The 22,716-nt window shown below is 47.7% G+C and overlaps 1 protein-coding gene and 1 long non-coding RNA gene across 2 annotated transcripts; both read left to right on the top strand.

Annotated features, from left to right (window-relative positions):
• Window positions 1-14,657: 14,657 nt before the first annotated feature.
• Window positions 14,658-20,255, top strand: LOC119318602 (disease resistance protein PIK6-NP-like). The gene is made up of 3 exons (XM_037593182.1): window positions 14,658-14,879; window positions 15,414-16,243; window positions 18,903-20,255. The coding sequence occupies exons 2-3, from the start codon at window positions 15,432-15,434 to the stop codon at window positions 20,137-20,139; spliced, it is 2,049 nt and encodes a 682-aa protein (XP_037449079.1). The 5' UTR covers window positions 14,658-14,879; window positions 15,414-15,431; the 3' UTR covers window positions 20,140-20,255.
• A 532-nt stretch (window positions 20,256-20,787) lies between these two features.
• LOC119318603 lies at window positions 20,788-21,958 on the top strand. Its single transcript, XR_005154171.1, has 3 exons — window positions 20,788-20,931; window positions 21,221-21,420; window positions 21,514-21,958. It is a non-coding gene; the product is annotated as an uncharacterized LOC119318603 (long non-coding RNA).
• Window positions 21,959-22,716: the final 758 nt, after the last annotated feature.

The raw sequence follows: 22,716 nt of genomic DNA, 5'->3' as shown, positions 1-22,716 counted from the left end.
GGAGGAGACGTCATCTGCTCCGTACGTGTGTTGAACGCGGAGGTGCCGTCCGTTCGGCGCTTGGTCATCGGTGATTTGGATCACGGCGAGTACGACTCCATCATCCACGTTCTAGTGAACGCTTACGCTCGCGATCTACAAAGGTATGTAGATGCAATCTGAATACTCGTTGCTAGATGAACTCATAGATGGATCTTGCTGAAACCGTAGGAAAATTTTTGTTTTCTGCAACGTTCTCCAACAGAGACCCACAAGAGGAAGTGGATAGGGTCGTTCCACACGGCCGAGCTCGTAGCCATGGAGTACGACCGGTGGCAAGTCCGGTACCATATGAACAGGACCCCGTGCGAGACGTAGCCAGCCGGTTTTGGGTTTCCTCTCGATGAACATTGACCATTGCTACCGCGCGCGCTATACATAGAACTAGTCGAGACATGGTGAGTCGAGGCTGTGGATGAACAGTTCCCAGTGTGGGTTGGTTGAACAGGACCCCATTGTAGTAGGCGGTTGTCGCTGGATGAACAGGACCCCGAGGAGGCCGCCGCATCCCAGCCAGTTGGGGATGGATGACCCCGTGGAGGCTGGATGAACAATAGTCGGTGAAGGCTGAATGACAGTAGCCCCGTGGATGAACAGTAGCTGGTGGAGGCTGGAGGAAGTCGACGGTGGATGAACAGTAGCTCGTGGAGTCCCATTTTGCGGTACACCAGACCCCTCTCGATGAACAGGACCCCGTTTCGACTGTAGGTGCTCTAACAAAATTCCGCTTCGCCCGTTTTGCGGTACGCCAGATCCCTCCTGATCAATAGGACCCCGTCTCGACCGTAGGAGCTTGAATAGAAGTCCGTTTCCTCCGTTTCGCGGTACGCCAGAGCCCTCCCGATGAACAGGACCTTGTTTCGACCATATGCGCTCTAACAAAAGTCCGTTTTGTCCGTTTTATGGTACGCCAGACATCCCCTTATCAACAGGAACCCATTTCGACCGTAGGAGCTCGAACAGAAGTCCGTTTCCTCCATTTTGCGGTATGCCAGACCCCTCCCGATGAACAAGATCCCATTTCGACCGTAGGCGGTCGAACAAAAGGCCGTTTCCTCCGTACTGCTTTACGCTAGACCCCGTTTCGGCTGTTTCGTCCAAGCTGGTTGGCTCCCGTTGAACAGGACGCATTCCGCCCCAGTCGGTTGCCTCCCAATAAACACGACGCTATTTCTCCGTTCCGACCCAACCGGTTGGCTGCCAATGAACAGGGCGCCATTGATGTACGCGTTCAAGACCACACCCGTATGTACGTAAGTGACCATCTTTTTTTGCAGTGTGGCTGGCGTATGTGTACATGATTTAGACGGCACTGCCTGAACAGAATGGAGGAGGATGGGGAGGACACGGAGCAGGAAGACGCGGGGAACGCTGGGGAAGCGGATCTGTAGGAGGAGCAGCGAGCAATACTTGCTTCCCTCCGGTCAGAATCGGAGGGCAGCCGCCGTCGTCTGTAGGAGACAGAGACGGAGCATGACGCGGACTTTGACAAGATGCGTGACACCTTGGACGATGAAGCGTAGTTGATGTGCGTAATACGTAGGATTTCTTTTACATGGTTTGTATGAATTTAGGGATGAAATATAAGAGCATCTCCAGCCGTTGCCCCCCCCCAGGACGCATAAAAATCGCCCCCTGGGGGCGAGCCGGCGATACAATTGGCGTTGGGGCCGGTTTTGCGCCCAATCGTCGCCCCCAGGCGCCGAAATTGGCCCACTTTTCAGCCCCATTTCGGCGAATAAAGGGCCCATATGGGTGAGAATAGGCCCATATTCGGCGTGGTTTGCCGTGTCTCGGTGTTCAGTTATCAACACAATTTTTTCTTATCACATATTTCATCACAGGAAAAATCAAATACTTCAACAAAATAGTACAACAACAAAATAGTTCAATATAAATTATATAGTTCAACAAATAAAAACTCATATTTCATCACACGACGTCCCCCTTGAGCCTCCATAGGTGCTCAATCAGATCTTTCTGCAGTTGATCATGCACCTGTGGGTCTCAGATCTCCTGACGCATACTGAGATAGGCAGTCCAGGTTGCCGATAGCTGGTGATCAACTTCGGCTAGAGGACCCTGCCTGTAGTATGGTTCAGTTTCAAACACTGGGTCTTCTTGCTCACTCTCGATGATCATGTTGTGCAAGATGACACATCAAGTCATAATCTCCCACATTTGATCTTTGGACCAGGTCTGAGCGGGGTACCGGACAACAGCAAATCGAGATTAGACCATGAGGTTGTGCAACTCCCGGATACCGTATGAGAGCTTTGGGTGTGCCAAACGTCACAACGTAACTGGGTGGCTATAAAGGTACACTACGGGTATGTCCGAAAGTGTCTGTTGGGTTGGCACGAACCGAGACTGGATTTGTCACTCCGTATGACGGAGAGGTATCTCTTGGGCCCACTCGGTAATGCATCATCATAATGAGCTCAATGTGACCAAGGGGTTGTTCACGGGATCATGCATTATGGTACGAGTAAAGTGACTTGCCGGTAATGAGATTGAACAAGGTATTGGGATACCGAGGATCGAGTCTCGGGCAAGTAACGTACCGATTGACAAAGGGAATTGAATACGGGATTGATTAAGTCCTCGACATCGTGGTTCATCCGATGAGATCATCGAGGAGCATGTGGGAGCCAACATGGGTATCCAGATCCCGCTGTTGGTTATTGACCGGAGAGGCGTCTCGGTCATGTCTGCATGTCTCCCGAACCCGTAGGGTCTACACACTTAAGGATCGGTGACGCTAGGGTTGTAAAGATATGAATATGCAGTAATCCGAAAGTTGTTTGGAGTCCCGGATGAGATCCCGGACGTCACGAGGAGTTCCGAAATGGTCCGGAGGTAAAGAATTATATATAGGAAGTGCTGTTTCGGCCAACGGGAAAGTTTTGAGGGTCACCGGTATTGTACCGGGACCACCGGATGGGTCCCGGGGGTCCACCGGGTGGGGCCACCCATCCCGGAGGGCCCCATGGGCTGAAGTGGGAGGGGGAACCAGCCCATAGTGGGCTGGTGCACCCCCCTTGGCCCACCCCCTTGCGCCTAGGGTTGAAACCCTAGGGTGGGGGGGGCGCCCACTTGCTTTGGGGGGCACTCCACCCCCCCTTGGCCGCCCCCCCCCCTTGGGAGATCCAATCTCCAAGGGCCGGCGCCCCCAGGGGCCTATATAAAGGGGGGGAGGGAGGGGGCAGCCGTACCCTTGCATCTTGGCGCCTCCCTCTCCCCTGCTACACCTCTCCCTCTCGCGCAGACGCTCGGCGAAGCCCTGCTGCGGTGACAACTGCATCCACCACCACGCCGTCGTGCTGCTGGATCTTCATCAACCTCTCCTTCCCCCTTGCTGGATCAAGAAGGAGGAGACGTCATCTGCTCCGTACGTGTGTTGAACGCGGAGGTGCCGTCCGTTCGGCGCTTGGTCATCGGTGATTTGGATCACGGCGAGTACGACTCCATCATCCACGTTCTAGTGAACGCTTCCGCTCGCGATCTACAAAGGTATGTAGATGCAATCTGAATACTCGTTGCTAGATGAACTCATAGATGGATCTTGGTGAAACCGTAGGAATTTTTTGTTTTCTGCAACGTTCTCCAACAGTGGTATCAGAGCTAGGTCTATGCGTAGTTCTCTTTGCACGAGTAGAACACAATTGTTGTGGGCGTAGATGTTGTCAACTTTCTTGCCGCTACTAGTCTTATGTTGCTTCAGCGGTATTGTGGGATGAAGCGGCCCGGACCAACCTTACACGTACGCTTACGTGAGACCGGTTCCACCGACTAACATGCACTAGTTGCATAAGGTGGCTGGCGGGTGTCTGTCTCTCCCACTTTAGTTGGAGCGGATTCGACGAAAAGGGTCCTTATGAGGGGTAAATAGAAGTTGAAAAATCACGTTTTGGCTTTTACGTAGGTAAGAAAACGTTCTTGCTAGAACCCTATTTCAGCCACGTAAAACTTGCAACAACAATTAGAAGACGTCTAACTTGTTTTTGCAGCAAGTGCTTTGTGATATGATATGGCCAAAGTTGTGATGAATGATATATATGTGATGTATGAGATCATGTTCATGTAATAGGAATCATGACTTGCATGTCGATGAGTATGACAACCGACATGAGCCATAGGAGTTGTCATTATTCTTTTATGACCTGCGTGTCAATGGAAAGGCCATGTAAATTACTTTACTTTATTGCTAAACGTGTTAGCCATAGTAGTAGAAGTAATAGTTGGCGAGCAACTTCATGGAGACACGATGATGGAGATCATGATGATGGAGATCATGGTGTCATGCCGGTGACAAGATGATCATGGAGCCCCAAGATGGAGATCAAAGGAGCTATATGATATTGGCCATATCATGTCACTATTATTATTTGATTGCATGTGATGTTTATCATGTTTTGCATCTTGTTTACTTAGAGCGACGGTAGTAAATAAGATGATCCCTCATAATAAATTTCAAGAAAGTGTTCCCCCTAACTATGCACCATTGCGACAGTTCGTTGTTTCGAAGCACCACGTGATGATCGGGTGTGATAGATTCCAACGTTCACATACAACGGGTGTAAGACAGATTTACACATGCAAAACACTTAGGTTATCTTGACGAGCCTAGCATGTACAGACATGGCCTCGGAACACGGAGGACCGAAAGGTCGAGCATGAGTCGTATAGAAGATACGATCAACATGGAGATGTTCACCGATGTTGACTAGTCCGTCTCACGTGATGATCGGACATGGCCTAGTTGCCTCGGATCATGTTTCACTTAGATGACTAGAGGGATGTCTAATCTGAGTGGGAGTTCATTAATAATTTGATTAGATGAACTTAATTATCATGAACTTAGTCTAAATCCTTACAATGTGTCTTGTAGATCAAATGGCCCACGCTAATGTTGCCCTCAACTTCAACGCGTTCCTAGAGAAAACCAAGCTGAAAGATGATGGCAGCAACTATACGGACTGGGTCCGGAACCTGAGGATCATCCTCATAGCTGCCAAGAAAGATTATGTCCTAGAAGCACCGCTAGGTGAAGCACCATTCCCAGCAAACCAAGACGTTATGAACGCCTATCAGTCTCGTGCTGATGATTACTCCCTCGTTCAGTGCGGCATGCTTTACAGCTTAGAACCGGGGCTCCAAAAGCGTTTTGAGCAACACGGAGCATATGAGATGTTCGAGGAGCTGAAAATGGTTTTCCAAGCTCATGCCCGGGTCGAGAGATATGAAGTCTCCGACAAGTTCTTTAGTTGTACGATGGAGGAAAATAGCTCTGTCAGTGAACACATACTCAAGATGTCTGGGTTACACAACCGCTTGACTCAGCTGGGATTTAATCTCCCGGATGACGCGGTCATTGACAGAATCCTTCAGTCGCTTCCACCAAGCTACAAGAGCTTTGTGATGAACTTCAATATGCAGGGGGTGGAAAAGACCATTCCCGAGGTATATTCAATGCTGAAATCAGCGGAGGTGGAGATCAAAAAGGAACATCAAGTGTTGATGGTCAATAAAACCACCAAGTTCAAGAAAGGCAAGGGCAAGAAGAACTTCAAGAAAGGCGGCAAGGATGTTGCCGCGCCCGGTAAGCAAGTTGCCGGGAAGAAGTCAAAGTATGGACCCAAGCCTGAGACTGAGTGCTTTTATTGCAAAGGGAAGGGTCACTAGAAGCGGAACTGCCCCAAATACTTAGCGGACAAGAAGGCCGGCAACACTAAAGGTATATGTGATATACATGTAATTGATGTGTACCTTACCAGTGCTCGTAGTAGCTCCTAGGTATTTGATACCGGTGCCGTTGCTCATATTTGTAACTCAAAACAGGAGCTGCGGAATAAGCGGAGACTGGCGAAGGACGAGGTGACGATGCGCGTCGGGAATGGTTCCAAGGTCGATGTGATCGCCGTCGGCACGCTACCTCTACATTTACGTATGGGATTAGTTTTAAACCTCAATAATTGTTATTTAGTGCCAAGTTTGAGCATGAACATTGTATCTGGATCTCATTTAATACGAGATGGCTACTCATTTAAATCCGAGAATAATGGTTGTTCCATTTATATGAGTGATATGTTTTATGGTCATGCTCCGATGGTCAATGGTTTATTCTTAATGAATCTCGTGCGTGATAATACACATATTCATAGTGTGAATACCAAAAGAATTAAAGTTGATAACGATAGTCCCACATACTTGTGGCACTGCCGCCTTGGTCACATTGGTGTCAATCGCATGAAGAAGCTCCATGCTAATGGACTTTTAGAGTCTCTCGATTATGAATCATTTGACACATGCAAACCATGCCTCATGGCCAAAATGACCAAGACTCCATTCTCCGGAACAATGGAGCGAGCAACCAACTTATTGGAAATCGTACATACTGATGTGTGCGGTCCAATGAGTGTTGAGGCTCGCGGAGGATATCGTTATGTTCTCACTCTCACTGATGACTTGAGTAGATATGGGTATGTCTACTTGATGAAGCACAAGTTTGAGACCTTTGAAAAGTTCAAGGAATTTCAGAATGAGGTAGAGAATCAACGTGACCGAAAAATAAAGTTCTTACGATCAGATCGTGGAGGAGAATATTTAAGTCACGAATTTGGCACACACTTAAGGAAATGTGGAATCGTTTCACAACTCACGCCGCCTGGAACACCTCAACGTAACGGTGTGTCCGAACGTCGTAATCGCACTCTATTGGATATGGTGCGATCTATGATGTCTCTTACTGATTTACCGCTATCGTTTTGGGGATACGCTCTAGAGACAGCCGCATTCACTTTAAATAGGGCACGTCTAAATCTATTGAGACAACACCGTATGAATTATGGTTTGGGAAGAAACCTAAGCTGTCGTTTCTAAAAGTTTGGGGATGCGATGCTTATGTCAAGAAACTTCAACCTGAAAAGCTCGAACCCAAGTCGGAAAAATGTGTCTTCATAGGATACCCTAAGGAAACCATTGGGTATACCTTCTACCTCAGATCCGAAGGCAAGATCTTTGTTGCCAGGAATGGATCCTTTCTAGAGAAAGAGTTTTTCTCGAAAGAAGTAAGTGGGAGGAAAGTGGAGCTTGATGAAGTACTGCCTCTTGAAACGGAGAGTAGCGCAGCTCAGGAAAATGTTCCTGTGGTGCCTGCACTGATTAGAGAGGAGGTTAATGATGATGATCAAGATACTCCGGATCAAGCTCCTACTGAACTTCGTAGGTCCACAAGGACACGTTCCGCTCCAGAGTGGTACGGTAACCCTGTCCTGGAAATCATGTTGTTAGACAACGGTGAACCTTCGAACTATGAAGAAGCGACGGCGGGCCCGGATTCCAACAAATGGCTAGAGGCCATGCAGTCCGAGATAGGATACATGTATGAAAAAAAAGTATGGACTTTGAGACTTGCCCGATGATCGGCGAGTGATAGAAAACAAATGGATCTTTAAGAAGAAGACGGACGCGGATGGTGATGTTACCATCTATAAAGCTCGACTTGTCGCTAAGGGTTATCGGCAAGTTCAAGGGGTTGACTATGATGAAACTTTCTCTCCCGTAGCGAAGCTGAAGTCCGTCCGAATCATGTTAGCAATTGCCGCATACTATGATTATGAGATATGGCAAATGGACGTCAAAACGGCATTCCTTAACAACTATCTTAAGGAAGAACTGTATATGATGCAGCCGGAAGGTTTTGTCGACTCTAAGAATGCTAACAAGGTATGCAAGCTCCAGCGATCCATTTATGGGCTGGTGCAAGCATCTCGGAGTTGGAACATTCGCTTTGATGAGATGATCAAGGCCTTTGGGTTCATGCAGACTTATGGAGAAGCCTGCGTTTACAAGAAAGTGAGTGGGAGCTCTGTAGCATTTCTGATATTATATGTAGATGACATACTTTTGATGGGAAATGATATAGAACTTTTGGACATCATTAAGGCCTACTTGAATAAGAGATTTTCAATGAAGGACCTTGGAGAAGCTGCTTATATATTAGGCATCAAGATCTATAGAGATAGATCAAGACGCCTCATAGGTCTTTCACAAAGCACATACCTTGAAAAGATATTGAAGAAGTTCAATATGGATCAGTCCAAGAAGGGGTTCTTGCCTGTGTTGCAAGGTGTGAAATTGAGCTCAGCTCAATGCCCGACCACGGCAGAAGATATAGAAGAGATGAGTGTCATCCCCTATGCCTCGGCCATAGGACCTATTATGTATGCCATGCTATGTACCAGACCTGATGTAAACCTTGCCGTAAGTTTGGTGGGAAGGTACCAAAGTAATCTCGGCAAGGAACACTGGACAGCGGTCAAGAATATCCTGAAGTACCTGAAAAGGAGTAAGGACATGTTTCTCGTCTATGGAGGTGACGAAGAGCTCGTCGTAAAGGGTTACGTCGATGCTAGCTTCGACACAGATCTGGATGACTCTAAGTCACAAACCGGATACGTGTATATGTTGAATGGTGGAGCAGTAAGCTGGTGCAGCTGCAAGCAGAGCGTCGTGGCGGGATCTACATGTGAAGCGGAGTACATGGCAGCCTCGGAGGCAGCGCATGAAGCAATTTGGGTGAAGGAGTTCATCACCGACCTAGGAGTCATACCCAATGCGTCGGGGCCGATCAAACTCTTCTGTGACAACACTGGAGGTATTGCACTTGCCAAGGAGCCCAGGTTTCACAGGAAGACCAGGCATATCAAGCGTCGCTTCAATGACATAGAGATTTGTAAAGTACATATGGACCTGAATGTGGCAGATCCGTTGACTAAACCTCTCCCTAGAGCAAAACATGATCAACACCAAAATTCCATGGGTGTTCGATTCATCACAATGTAACTAGACTATTGTCTCTAGTGCAAGTGGGAGACTGTTGGAAATATGCCCTAGAGGCAATAATAAAAGATTATTATATTTCCTTGTTCATGATAATTGTCTATTGTTCATGCTATAATTGTATTGTCCGGAAATCGTAATACATGTGTGAATACATAGACCACAATGTGTCCCTAGTGAGCCTCTAGTTGACTAGCTCGTTGATCAACAGATAGTCATGATTTCCTGGCTATGGACATAGGGATGTCATTGATAACGGGGTCACATCATTAGGAGAATGATGTGATGGACAAGACCCAAACCTAAGCATAGCATAAAGATCGTGTAGTTCGTTTGCTAGAGCTTTTGCAATGTCAAGTATCATTTCCTTAGACCATGAGGTTGTGCAACTCCCGGATACCGTATGAGTGCTTTGGGTGTGCTAAACGTCACAACATAACTGGGTGGCTATAAAGGTACACTACGGGTATCTCTGAAAGTGTCTGTTGGGTTGGCACGAACCGAGACTGGATTTGTCACTCCGTATGACGGAGAGGTATCTCTTGGGCCCACTCGGTAATGCATCATCATAATGAGCTCAATGTGACCAAGGGGTTGTTCACGGGATCATGCATTACGGTACGAGTAAAGTGACTTGCCGGTAATGAGATTGAACAAGGTATTGGGATACCGACGATCGAGTCTCGGGCAAGTAACGTACCGATTGACAAAGGGAATTGAATACGGGATTGATTAAGTCCTCGACATCATGGTTCATCCGATGAGATCATCGAGGAGCATGTGGGAGCCAACATGGGTATCCAGATCCCGCTGTTGGTTATTGACCGGAGAGGCGTCTCGGTCATGTCTGCATGTCTCCCGAACCCGTAGGGTCTACACACTTAAGGATCGGTGACGCTAGGGTTGTAAAGATATCAATATGCAGTAATCCGAAAGTTGTTCGGAGTCCCGGATGAGATCCCGGACGTCACGAGTAGTTCCGGAATGGTCCGGAGGTAAAGAATTATATATAGGAAGTGATGTTTCGGCCAACGGGAAAGTTTCGGGGGTCACCGGTATTGTACCGGGACCACCAGATGGGTCCCGGGGGTCCACCGGGTGGGGCCACCCATCCCAGAGGGCCCCATGGGCTGAAGTGGGAGGGGGAACCAGCCCATAGTGGGCTGGTGCGCCCCCCTTGGCCGACCCCCTTGCGCCTAGGGTTGAAACCCTAGGGTGGGGGGGGGGAGGGCGCCCACTTGCCCTGGGGGGCACTCCACCCCCCTTGGCCGCCGCCCCCCTTGGGAGATCCAATCTCCAAGGGCCGGCGCCCCCCCCAGGGGCCTATATAAAGGGGGGAGGGAGGGGGAAGCCGTACCCTTGCATCTTGGCGCCTCCCTCTCCCCTGCTACACCTCTCCCTCTCGCGCAGACGCTCGGCGAAGCCCTGCTGCGGTGAGAACTACATCCACCACCACGCCGTCATGCTGCTGGATCTTCATCAACCTCTCCTTCCCCCTTGCTGGATCAAGAAGGAGGAGACGTCATCTGCTCCGTACGTGTGTTGAACACGGAGGTGCCGTCCGTTCGGCGCTTGGCCATCGGTGATTTGGATCACGGCGAGTACGACTCCATCATCCACGTTCTAGTGAACGCTTCCGCTCGCGATCTACAAAGGTATGTAGATGCAATCTGAATACTCGTTGCTAGATGAACTCATAGATGGATCTTGGTGAAACCGTAGGAAAATTTTTGTTTTCTGCAACGTTCTCCAACAGAGACCCATAAGAGGAAGTGGATAGGGTCGTTCCACACGGCCGAGCTCGTAGCCATGGAGTACGACCGGTGGCAAGTCCGGTACCATATGAACAGGACCCCGTGCGAGACGTAGCCAGCCGGTTTTGGGTTTCCTCTCAATGAACATTGACCATTGCTACCGCGCGCGCGATACGTAGAACGAGTCGAGACATGGTGAGTCGAGGCTGTGGATGAACAGTTCCCAGTGTGGGTTGGTTGAACATGACCCCATTGTAGTAGGCGGTTGTCGCTGGATTAACAGGACCCCGAGGAGGCCGCCGCATCCCAGCCGGTTGGGGATGGATGACCCCGTGGAGGCTGGATGAACAATAGTCGGTGAAGGCTGAATGACAGTAGCCCCGTGGATGAATAGTAGCTGGTAGAGGCTGGAGGAAGTCGACGGTGGATGAACAGTAGCTCGTGGAGTCCCATTTTGCGGTACACCAGACCCCTCTCGATGAACAGGACCCCGTTTCGACTGTAGGTGCTCTAACAAAATTCCGCTTCGCCCGTTTTGCGGTACGCCAGATCCCTCCTGATCAATAGGACCCCGTCTCGACCGTAGGAGCTTGAATAGAAGTCCGTTTCCTCCGTTTCGCGGTACGCCAGAGCCCTCCCGATGAACAGGACCTTGTTTCGACCATATGCGCTCTAACAAAAGTCCGTTTTGTCCGTTTTATGGTACGCCAGACATCCCCTTATCAATAGGAACCCATTTCGACCGTAGGAGCTCGAACAGAAGTTCGGTTCCTCCATTTTGCGGTATGCCAGACCCCTCCCGATGAACAAGATCCCATTTCGACCGTAGGCGGTCGAACAGAAGGCCGTTTCCTCCGTACTGCTTTACGCTAGACCCCGTTTCGGCTGTTTCGTCCAAGCTGGTTGGCTCCCGTTGAACAGGACGCATTCCGCCCCAGTCGGTTGCCTCCCAATAAACACGACGCTATTTCTCCGTTCCGACCCAACCGGTTGGCTGCCAATGAACAGGGCGCCATCGATGTACGCGTTCAAGACCACACCCGTATGTACGTAAGTGGCCATCTTTTTTTGCAGTGTGGCTGGCGTATGTGTACATGATTTAGACGGCACTGCCTGAACAGAATGGAGGAGGATGGGGAGGACACGGAGCAGGAAGACGCGGGGAATGCTGGGGAAGCGGATCTGTAGGAGGAGCAGCGAGCAATACTTGCTTCCCTCCGGTCAGAATCGGAGGGCACCCGCCGTCGTCTGTAGGAGACAGAGACGGAGCATGACGTGGACTTTGACAAGATGCGTGACACCTTGGACGATGAAGCGTAGTTGATGTGCGTAATACGTAGGATTTCTTTTACATGGTTTGTATGAATTTAGGGATGAAATATAAGAGCATCTCCAGCCGTTGCCCCCCCCAGGACGCATAAAAATCGCCCCCTGGGGGTGAGCCGGCGATACAATTGGCGTTGGGGCCGGTTTTGCGCCCAATCGTCGCCCCCAGGCGCCGAAATTGGCCCACTTTTCAGCCCCATTTCGGCGAATAAAGGGCCCATATGGGTGAGAATAGGCCCATATTCGGCGTGGTTTGCCGTGTCTCGGTGTTCAGTTATCAACACAATTTTTTCTTATCACATATTTCATCACAGGAAAAATCAAATACTTCAACAAAATAGTACAACAACAAAATAGTTCAATACAAATTATATAGTTCAACAAATAAAAACTCAATTTCATCACACGACGTCCCCCTTGAGCCTCCATAGGTGCTCAATCAGATCTTTCTGCAGTTGATGATGCACCTGTGGGTCTCAGATCTCCTGACGCATACTGAGATAGGCAGTCCAGGTTGCCGATAGCTGGTGATCAACTTCGGCTAGAGGACCCTGCCTGTAGTATGGTTCAGTTTCAAACACTGGGTCTTCTTGCTCGCTCTCGATGATCATGTTGTGCAAGATGACACCGCAAGTCATAATCTCCCACATTTGATCTTTGGACCAGGTCTGAGTGGGGTACCGAACAACAGCAAATCGAGATTGGAGCACACCAAATGCCCGCTCGATATCCTTCCCGCAAGCCTCCTGAATCTTCGCCAACCAAGCGTTCTTGCCTCCTGCCACAGGGTTTGAGACCGTCTTCACAAATGTCGACCATCTTGGATTGATGCCGTCAGCTAGATAGTACCCCTTGTTGTAGTGCCGCCCATTGATCTCGAAGTTCACCGGAGGAGAATGACCTTCAACAAGCTTGGCAAAGATAGGAGAACACTGCAGCACGTTGATGTCATTGTGAGTTCCTGGCATACCAAAGAAAGAGTGCCAAATCCAGAGGTCCTGTGTGGCCACCGCCTCAAGTACCACACTGCAACTGCCTTTCGCGCCTTTGTACATCCCCTGCCAAGCAAATGGGCAATTCTTTCATTTCCAATGCATGCAGTCGATGCTTCCAAGCATCCCAGGAAATCCTCTTGCTGCATTCTATGCTAGGATTTGAGCAGTGTCTTCCGCATTGGGTGTTCTCAAGTATTGCGGTCCAAACACTGCCACCACTGCCCGACAGAACTTGTAGAAACACTCTATGCTAGTGGACTCGGCCATGCGCCCATAGTCGTCGAGTGTATCACGGGAGCTCCGTATGCAAGCATCCTCATCGCTGTCGTGCACTTCTGGATGGAGGTGAATCCAAGGGCGCCGGTGCAATCCATCTTGCACTTGAAGTAGTTGTCGAACTCCTGGATGGAATTCACAATCCTGAGGAAGAGCTTTCGGCTCATCCGATAACGGCGCCGAAATGTTTTCTCGCCGTGAAGTGGAGCATCGGCGAAGTAGTCGAAGTAGAGCATGTAGTAGCCTTCGAGACGATGCCGGTTCTTTGCTTTCACCCGCCCCGGCGCCGAGCCACCTCGCCGCGGCTTTTCATTGCTCGCCAGCAACTGGGCGAGGGCGGCGAGCACCATGAGATGCTCTTCTTCCTGGACGTCGGCCTCGGCTTCCTCCTCCAGCAGCGCGGCGAGCGCTTCCTCGTCATCCGAGTCCATCGCCGAGGCAGGCAAATCGCCGAATACCTTGCGCCCGGTGGGCGTGTACCCGCCGCTAAACTGCCCCTCCGCGGCCGGAAACGCCCAACTGCTGTTGGAGGGGCTGCCGCGGTGAAGCTCTGCTATTTTTCCGGCGGGGAATGGCTGTCTAGCGGTGAGGGCGCCGGGCGGCGCCGGGATATAGCTAGTGGCGGCCGAAGGCGCGGGGGGTGGGAGGCGAGTCGGGAAGAAAACGTTGACTTTTCCCCTGACGGTGTGGGCCAGCCGCGCTTTTCTCTTGCGCCGGAGCCCCCAATTGCCCCAGTGCGCCGGGTTCGGCCTGTGACCGTCGGGCGGAAAAAAGGGCCGAACCGGCGATTTTCGGCGTCCTGGGACGCGACTGGGGCGTTTTTTGGCGCCGGCACCGAAAAAGTGGTCTGGGGGGCCTATTGAAGGCGCGCCTGGAGATGCTCTTAAGGTATTGACATGTATATAACATCAACTATGAGGAGTGTCAATCAGTGTCCGCGGACATGTTCAAGCACGTTTGCCGGTGTTTGAAGGGCCGGATTTCTGGCTGTAGATGCTCGTACCGTTCTCAGTTTTACTTTTATCTTTTTTCTTACCGCACGTCCAGGTCCAAGCCACGGGGTAAAAGTAATAGAGAGTAAAACACTCGAGTGATGGGGGGCGCTCTACACGGGATGAAAACCGAAGCTCTCCCAAGTTGGCCCCACGGCCGCTGCTGCTCTCTCCCAGTGGGCGATCGGTACGGCAGATGCACCTGGCGTATGGTATGGTACTAGTCGAAGCTCTGCTGCGTCCGGCCTGGCATGGCCGCGGATCACCTGCGCTTGGTCCACGCAAGCCGTGGCCACGCCTGCCTCTTGTCTCTCCCTCCCTCTACCTCTACGAGAGGAGAGACTGCGGCGGTGCTGTTCCGTCCCATCGGTGTTTAAAGCTATAGTCTCGTACTCATCTGCCACTGTACTACTACTGTACATCATTCAATTATTGGCCTTCAAGTGGCCTGCCGAAGATGCGTTCCTTCCAAGAGGCAACGCTCTCTCGCTCTCTATCAATCAGAAGAAGAAAACATCTTCCAAGAGGCAGACAGGCGGAGACCGGAGTCAACCTTCTTCTCTCTCAAAGGAAAGAACAACCAACTGCTGAAAGCTGGATCGGATCCTCGGAATCTAGGAGAGAGCAAGCTCCGTCAAGTTCGTCATCTCCAGGTTAGTTCTTCAAGCCAGATCTTGCTAGCTTCAGTTGGCATCTCGTGATGCGGCAGCATTTGTTATACAGGTGATTCCATTTTTTTACCTCCTCTTTTCGGATCAAGACAGCTTGTGGCGAGCAGATCTAGCTTCAAACGTAGATCTAGCTCCTGGAGTCCTGGAAGAACTGTTCACCAACTTGGTAGCTAGCAACGAGCATCTTAGCTTAATTACCAATTTCGGGATAAGAAAAACTTGTAGTATTTAAGCAATGCAAGTTGAGCGGCTGACGCAAAAATACTTCTTCAAGCCATATCTTGCTAGCTAGCAACGAGCATCTTAGCGTATTCCCAATTTCGGGATAAGAAAAACTTGTATGGATAAGAAAAACTGTCTTTAGCTATGCAAGTTAGCGGCTGACGCAAAAATTAATTGTTTAATTACAACCCGCGATGTAACTATGCTACATTTTCCCGGGAACCATCATTCAGTCTAGCTACTCTGTTTTCACCTTCATATACACAAAACTAACTGAGAAAGCGTACGTCTCAGGTAGCACCACTGGCAACCATGGAGGCGGCTCTGGTGAGTGCAGCGACGGGAGCCTTGAAACCCGTCCTGGAGAAGCTAGGCGCTCTGGTGGGCGACAAGTACAAGAGGTTCAAGGGTGTCCGTGACGATATCAAGTCACTCACGCGTGAACTCACTGCCATGGAAGCATTTCTTCTCAAGATGTCAGAGGAAGAGGACCCTGATTTTCAGGATAAGGTGTGGATGAATGAGGTGCGGGAGCTCTCTTATGACATGGAGGACTCCATCGATGACTTCATGCAGAGTGTGGGCAGCCAAGATTCAAAGCCAGATGGTTTCTTGGAAAAGATGAAGAACTCGTTGGGGAAGATGAAGGCTCGTCGTCGCATCGGAAATGAGATCCATGATCTGAAGAAACAGATCACAGAGGTGGCGGAGAGGAATGAAAGGTACAAGGCCCGCGAGGTCTTCTCCAAGGCCAAGAATACAACCGTTGACCCTAGAGCTCTTGCTATCTTTCAGCATGCCTCCGAGCTTGTCGGAATTGATGAACCTAAGGCTGAGATAATTAAACTGTTGACACAAGGTGCGTCAACACAAGAGAAAATGAACTTGGTATCCATTGTTGGATCTGGAGGAATGGGAAAGACAACTCTTGCAAACCAAGTGTATCAAGATCTCAAAGGAAAATTTCAATGTCGAGCCTTCTTATCCGTTTCAAGGAATCCAGACATGATGAATATCCTAAGGACTATTCTTAGTGAAGTTAGTGGCCAACGTTACACCGACACCGAAGCAGGAAGTATACAACATCTCATCATCAAGATCACTGATTTCCTAGTAGACAAAAGGTACAGTTTCTATTCTGACTTCTCATCATCAAGTAGATAGTTACTAAAGTTACTCAAACATTTCACATCAAAACGCTCTTGTGCTTTTGTATAATAAAAATAGTTCCATGTAGTTTTATGTCCATTCTTTTTTTCCATCAATTGGTACAAGAAATAATGGTCAATGTTTGTAGTGGAGTTCATGTTGATGCCAAGTAAATAAGAACTTAGAGAGAGAGTACCAAAAAACCACATATCTTACAAATGTCTGTCCATGATTTATGTCCTTTTTATTTACCTTTGGCATTATAGCATCTTCAAGACATTGTATTCCTATCATTGAGCATGTGGCGTAGCCTTAGAGTAACTACAAATAGGGGGCTTATAGTTTGCTTACATGGTAGCATTGTCTAAATGGACGAGTGTGGACTCTCCCGCATGATCCTACGTCTACACGTGCTCCACGGCAAATATAATATCTAATATCCATTCATCATCATAAGAGTGATTATAAAATGATGGCTTTAGATGACATGACACTAGCATGTATCCATCGGCTGGTTGTGCTACGCACGAGGATAATAATAGAGCCAACTTCTAGTGATATATCATTGTCATGTCAGATGTGGTTATTATAATAGCCCAGCACATAACAGTTAGCAAAAGAAATATACTACCCCATTCATATTCGTCTCACCTCACTCAAAAGGTTTTTCGAGCCCGTGTTCCATATTTTTTTCTCCAAAAGGGGCCCAAGGTCATAAATCAAGTACCATACGTCATTACAAGCACACCCATACAGAAAATAAAATTACATTGAAATTCTTGGGGGTTCCAAAGTCTTATTCCTCATGCATCCACCAGAGAAGCGAGGTGAGCAAAGCCCGATTATGCTTCTGGGCCTCAACCTCAACAGAGATTTTTTTTAAACCATGAGCTTGTAGAAGCAGTTACCGGAAAGTCATCGGTGTAGACCATGAGATGCCGACGGCTGTGATATGCGTATCAGATCGCCGCGTCGAAGATGGAAACGCCGAAACGTCTTGTAGAAACTCTAAGGACAATGAAAACCAGTCAAATCCATATGGATCCACCAGAAACCCAAACCGACCAGATCCCGAAATATCCACCAGAGACATGGATCCACATGCCCTCTTCCAGAGATAAGCACACCAAGTGAGTGGGACGGGGCAAAGAGAACATTATTCCTACATTGGGGTAACGCCGCCGCCTTGATGCCCCAAACAAAATATGATGAATCCCTAAGGATACAAAGAAAACAATCACCCATGCCGCTACACGCCAGGTCCGAGATTGATGTCGAGCCCACCGTCGTCCAGGACCATGCACCACCGCCCTCTTCTCCGATGGCCTAGCCAAGCCAAGTCATCGAGTATTGCTTGCCGGAGACCACAACTTATCCACACATCGCCATCGCCAACCCACAGTAGTCCGCTGAATTTTCCTTAGGAGATCCCCACAAACTGCAGCCTCCCCTCCGCCGCCAACGTCGAATGGGCTTTGCCAGCGCACCCTAGCGAGGAGAGAAGGGGAGCAAAAGGATTGATGGCTAGGGTTTGTTCACCCGGTGGAGCTCCCTCGTGAAATATATTTCTTCAAGTTGATTATGAATCTACAGTCGTTACGCAAATACGATGTGGAAATTCCTACATCATGTTTACATCATAGTATTATACTTGCTTTATTAGCCATGCTCTTAGGGAGTAGATCAATTAGCTAGTCTCAGCTCATTGCTAATAATAACACCACTCATATACTTTTATAATGTTAGAAAAGTTCATTTTCATTAGTGTACTAATTATCGACTCGTCTCACTTCTCTTTGTAAGCATTTTGGGCTTCTGTGATATCCTAAACCATTTTTCGAGTACTTTATCCTACGGCCAGTTTAGGGCGGGCCATTGCATGCCTTTCACCTTCTTTCTCTTCCACCTCCTCCTTTTGTGATATCAATCTTTAGACGTATCAGACAATAGCGGTGGCAGGAATCAAGTCCTTGGTATTCGTTGATTCTTTTTTGCCATGAATACCAGCAATATATAGAAAATATAGCTACAGTGTACACACACATAAACAAATCTTTGGTATTCATCTGAATACCAAGGAAGACCCCTGGTACCAGATCCACTTTGCATCCATACAGACTTGTTCTCCTTCCTCCCTCTTCTCTCATCTCCCAATTGTGATGAGATCCCCAAGGCATCGGTCATTGCCTTGACCTCATGCGACCGTGTACATCACCAACAATCTAGTCAGTCAAACAGAAAAAAACAACAGTTTAGAGTTAAGTGGTCCCATAAATTAGTTACAGGGAATGTAAGGAAAAAACGATAGTCATGATCACCTGATCAACATTTCTTCTACACTAGTTAAGTAGGTTACATACATCATAATGTTGTGTTCAATCTCTTGTTAAGTCACCATTGATCTTTTCCGTGGTAATGACTTATGTTTAAGTTGTTGGGTATCAGTATCACCCAACTATCCGTAATCTGCCAAGGTATTAGCATGTAGTTTAACTCTTCTGTCAGCTTTCTTACTCATGAATATATTTTTATGCTGCCATTGTGAACATGTTTATAGTTTCATGTATTTGTCTATTTTGTTGTTGACTATTTATACCATTACCACACAAATGTCAACCATGTATATTCATGCAGGTATTTTGTTGTTCTTGATGATATATGGGATGTGGATACATGGCATGTTCTTAAGCATGCATTTCCTGTGACAAGTTCTGGCAGTATTATAATCACCACTACTTGTATAAATGATGTTGCTGAGTCATGCCGTTCAAGACCATATAATGGAGATACTTATAGCATAAAGCCTCTTGATATGGTACACTCTAGGCAGTTATTTTACACAAGATTATTCAACTCCGAAGAAAATTGCCCATCATATCTTGAAATAGTTTCTGAACAAATTTTAAAAAAATGTGTTGGGCTGCCTTTGGCAATCATTGCTATATCGGGTTTGTTGGCTAATACTGAAAGGACAGAGGGTCCATGGAAGGAAGTTGAAGATTCGATTGGTCGAGCACTTGAAAGAAATCCCAGCGTTGAAGGAATGATGAAGATATTATCACTTAGTTACTTTGATCTGCCTGCTCATCTGAAATCTTGTCTTTTATGTTTGAGTATATTCCCTGAAGATTCTATTGTTCAGAAGAAAGTTTTGATAAATAGATGGATTGCTGAAAGAATAATTCATACAGAAGCCGGATATAGTAAAACATATCAGTTCGGAGAAAGGTGTTTTAATGAGCTCATCAATAGGAGTTTGATCCAACCTGGGGATACAAACATATATGGTATGGTAAAAAGTTGTCGACTTCATGACACAATTCTTGATTTCATCATATCCAAATCCATCGAAGAAAACTTTGTTACTTTGGTAGGTGTTCCTAGTTTAACTGTTGGGACACAAAGCAAAGTTCGTCGGCTCTCCCTGCAAGCCGGCAAGGAAAAAGAAGTGATACTGCCAAGAGGCTTGGTGTTGTCTCATGTACGATCACTTGATGTGTTTGGGGAATCGGTGAAAATCCCTTCTATGGACAAGTTCAGGCATTTGCGTTTTCTGGACTTTGAAGATTGCAAACAGCTAGAGAACCACCATCTTGAAAATATAGGGAGATTGTTTCAGCTGAGGTACTTGAGCCTCCGAGGAGCGGAGAAAGTAAGTAAGCTCCCAGAACAAATCGGACAGCTATGGTGCTTAGAGATACTGGACATATTTTACACCTCTGTTCGTGAGTTACCAGCATCTATTGTGAATCTCAGGAGACTAGTGCACCTATTAGTAAACCATAATGTTACACTTCCTTGTGGAATTTCCAAGCTGCAAGCACTGGAGAAATTGAAGGTTGTCACTGTCCATAACCAGTCATTTTCATGAGTTACGCCTGGAATTTCCAAGCTGCAAGCACTGGAGAAATTGGGTGGGCTCCCTTGTCAACCTCCAGGAGTTACGCCTTGAATTGTTCAGACCTGAGCAGAAAGATTTATATATCCTTGGAGGCTTACCTGTTCTGCGTTGTCTGATTCTGAGAATTGTTGACCGTGAAATTAGAAATACCTCATTAACAGAAGAGCCTGAAGTTACAAGGGTCATAGTCTGTGGTGAAGTTGGATTCCCATGCTTGAGGATATTTAAGTATTATGGTGCCTTTGCTGTGATGAATTTGACGTTTGCGGCTGGAGCCATGCCCATGGTAGAACACCTCTGGATAGAATTAATTAACGCAGCAAAAACTGGGTCTCTCGGTACCAGCGGTGATTTTGATCTCGGAATAGAAAATCTCCCCAGCCTCCTTAAAATCAGATGTATATTATGGGGATACGGGGAGGCTGCGGAGGCTGCCATTCGGGAAGCAGCCAACGCACATCCCAACCGCCCTACTCTTGACTTGGACTGGTAATGCGTTGCCGGAATCGAGGTACTAACTTTTCCTCCCACGAAAGAGCATGTACTTTAATCCACAAGATCTATGTATCTCTCTCGTTGCCTCACATGCATGATATTTTGTCTGTCTTTTTCAGTTCAGCGAACAATCCCAATTAGGCTGCAATGCCAAAGGTTCATCATCACTGCATTTCTGAGATCGAAAGAGCATGTATTTACATCACTGCATTTCTGAGATCGAGGAATTCATCAATTCTCTGCGTGGATGGATCTGCCTCCCTGCTGGTACGTACATAGCCAAACCTATATCTTTATTCTGGTTATCGCCTGTATACTGTACTCCCACCATCCCCAGCTAGAGAACTGCGTTTGCACTTGCACCCTTCAGATAGAGATAAGTGAGGTGCCTGCAGTTTTTTAATCTAATGCGCTCCATTGTGTTATTGGCCTTCTGTTGGCGAAGGCGGAGATAAACTGTCGATGGTGATGGATTGGGAGCCAGAAGAGCAAACTCTATCTAATGTTCTGGTTCTGGGCCTTAACTGAACTTAACTGGAAAGATGTGGTGCTGCAGGGCCGAGCAGAAGATGTCGTGGGAGAACACCAATCAGAAGGCGGTCCTTGACGTGAAGCTCTGAACACAAGAGGTCTCATCGCTGAAGAATCCGAACCTTGCCTGGTTACCTTCCTGGCCGACCATTTAGTTGCAAAATTCAGATTCAGAGTACCACGTCAGGATATGCTCATGCTTACCTCTTGTGTGACAGAATCATGGTAAAAAACTTGGAAGCTGTACACACAAACATGATGTAACTTGTCACCATACTAATTAATTGTGTGTACTAATCTTCTTCGTCCAGATTGCAGGAGAAAATGGAGAAAATGGCAGAAAGTGGAACCAGACCGCGACGACCGACACACAACAAGGAGTCAGAGGAGGAGAGGGCTGCCATGAAGGCAAGCCGGACGGAGGAGATGATCAGTTACCGGGAGACGGCTGCCAGCACATGTCCGGCTGCTTTGGCTGAGCATGAAGAATCACGGTGATTTTTATGGACTGCTCTAGCTAGAAGATGTGCAAGCTCTTGCTTTATTGGTTTTCAACATTGGCCATAAGCTTCCATCATGGATGTATTATACTCCCTCCGTTCCGAAATACTTGTCGGAGAATTGGATAAAAATGGATGTATTTAGAACTAAAATACGTCCAGATACATCTATTTCGCCGACAAGTATTTCTGGACGGAGGGTATTTGGGAGAGTGAATTCCTATTTCTACCCCTATTTAGACATTTTTTACGCGAATTGCCCACTTGAACAGTTTTCATCCGGATTACCCTGTTTTTTTTTCACTCCTCCCTTCTTAATAAGAAAACAGAGCACCTGCTGTGTTCGTCAAAAACAACAGTAAGATAACACATGGAATGATTGGAGGGTGGACATTGACTCAATTATTGAGACTAACTAAACACGACACATCTGACCTGATACAGGACCTGAGAGCAATTAATGGATACAAGCTGTGCACTGCGGTGCAGCCATGCTAAAAAAGGAACGAAATCAAAATCAAAGGACACGGTAGCATCTGAAACACTAGAAAGAAACCTAGCTAACGCCATTGCACTAGTGGGAAACAAGATGGGAAAAAAGACAGGCCATAAGAGAAGCCCAAACTGTGTGTGATATACCATCCTCATAGGCAATGCTTCGTGCGATCTTCACTTTCAAGCATGTCGGATGGATCCTTCTGTACTAGTGAGAAAAAAAAGACTGTTGTTGTTGTCCCCCTGAATCACTCGCTCTCTGGCGCGCGCGCGCGCGCACACACACACACAAACTGCTCGGTCAGGGAAGAAAACAGAGCAGCGGTTCAGCACGAACAGAGGAGTACATAGGTTTCAGGCAACCAATGTTCTTTTCTTCTTCTCTTTTTTCAACTGAGTACTCGCTACAAAGGCACAACCCTCTTATTACATGGTCAAGACCAACTCGGCTCTAGCTGTCTTACACAGTGAACTAACATACAAATTCACTGAATGCTAGCTGCTATCTACACAATGGACTCACATA

This window comes from Triticum dicoccoides, chromosome 6A (genome assembly GCF_002162155.2).
Source record: "Triticum dicoccoides isolate Atlit2015 ecotype Zavitan chromosome 6A, WEW_v2.0, whole genome shotgun sequence".
Classification (NCBI taxonomy): Eukaryota; Viridiplantae; Streptophyta; class Magnoliopsida; order Poales; family Poaceae; genus Triticum; species Triticum dicoccoides.
Note: the sequence above shows the minus strand (reverse complement) of the source record. Positions and strands in the feature narration are given on the sequence as shown.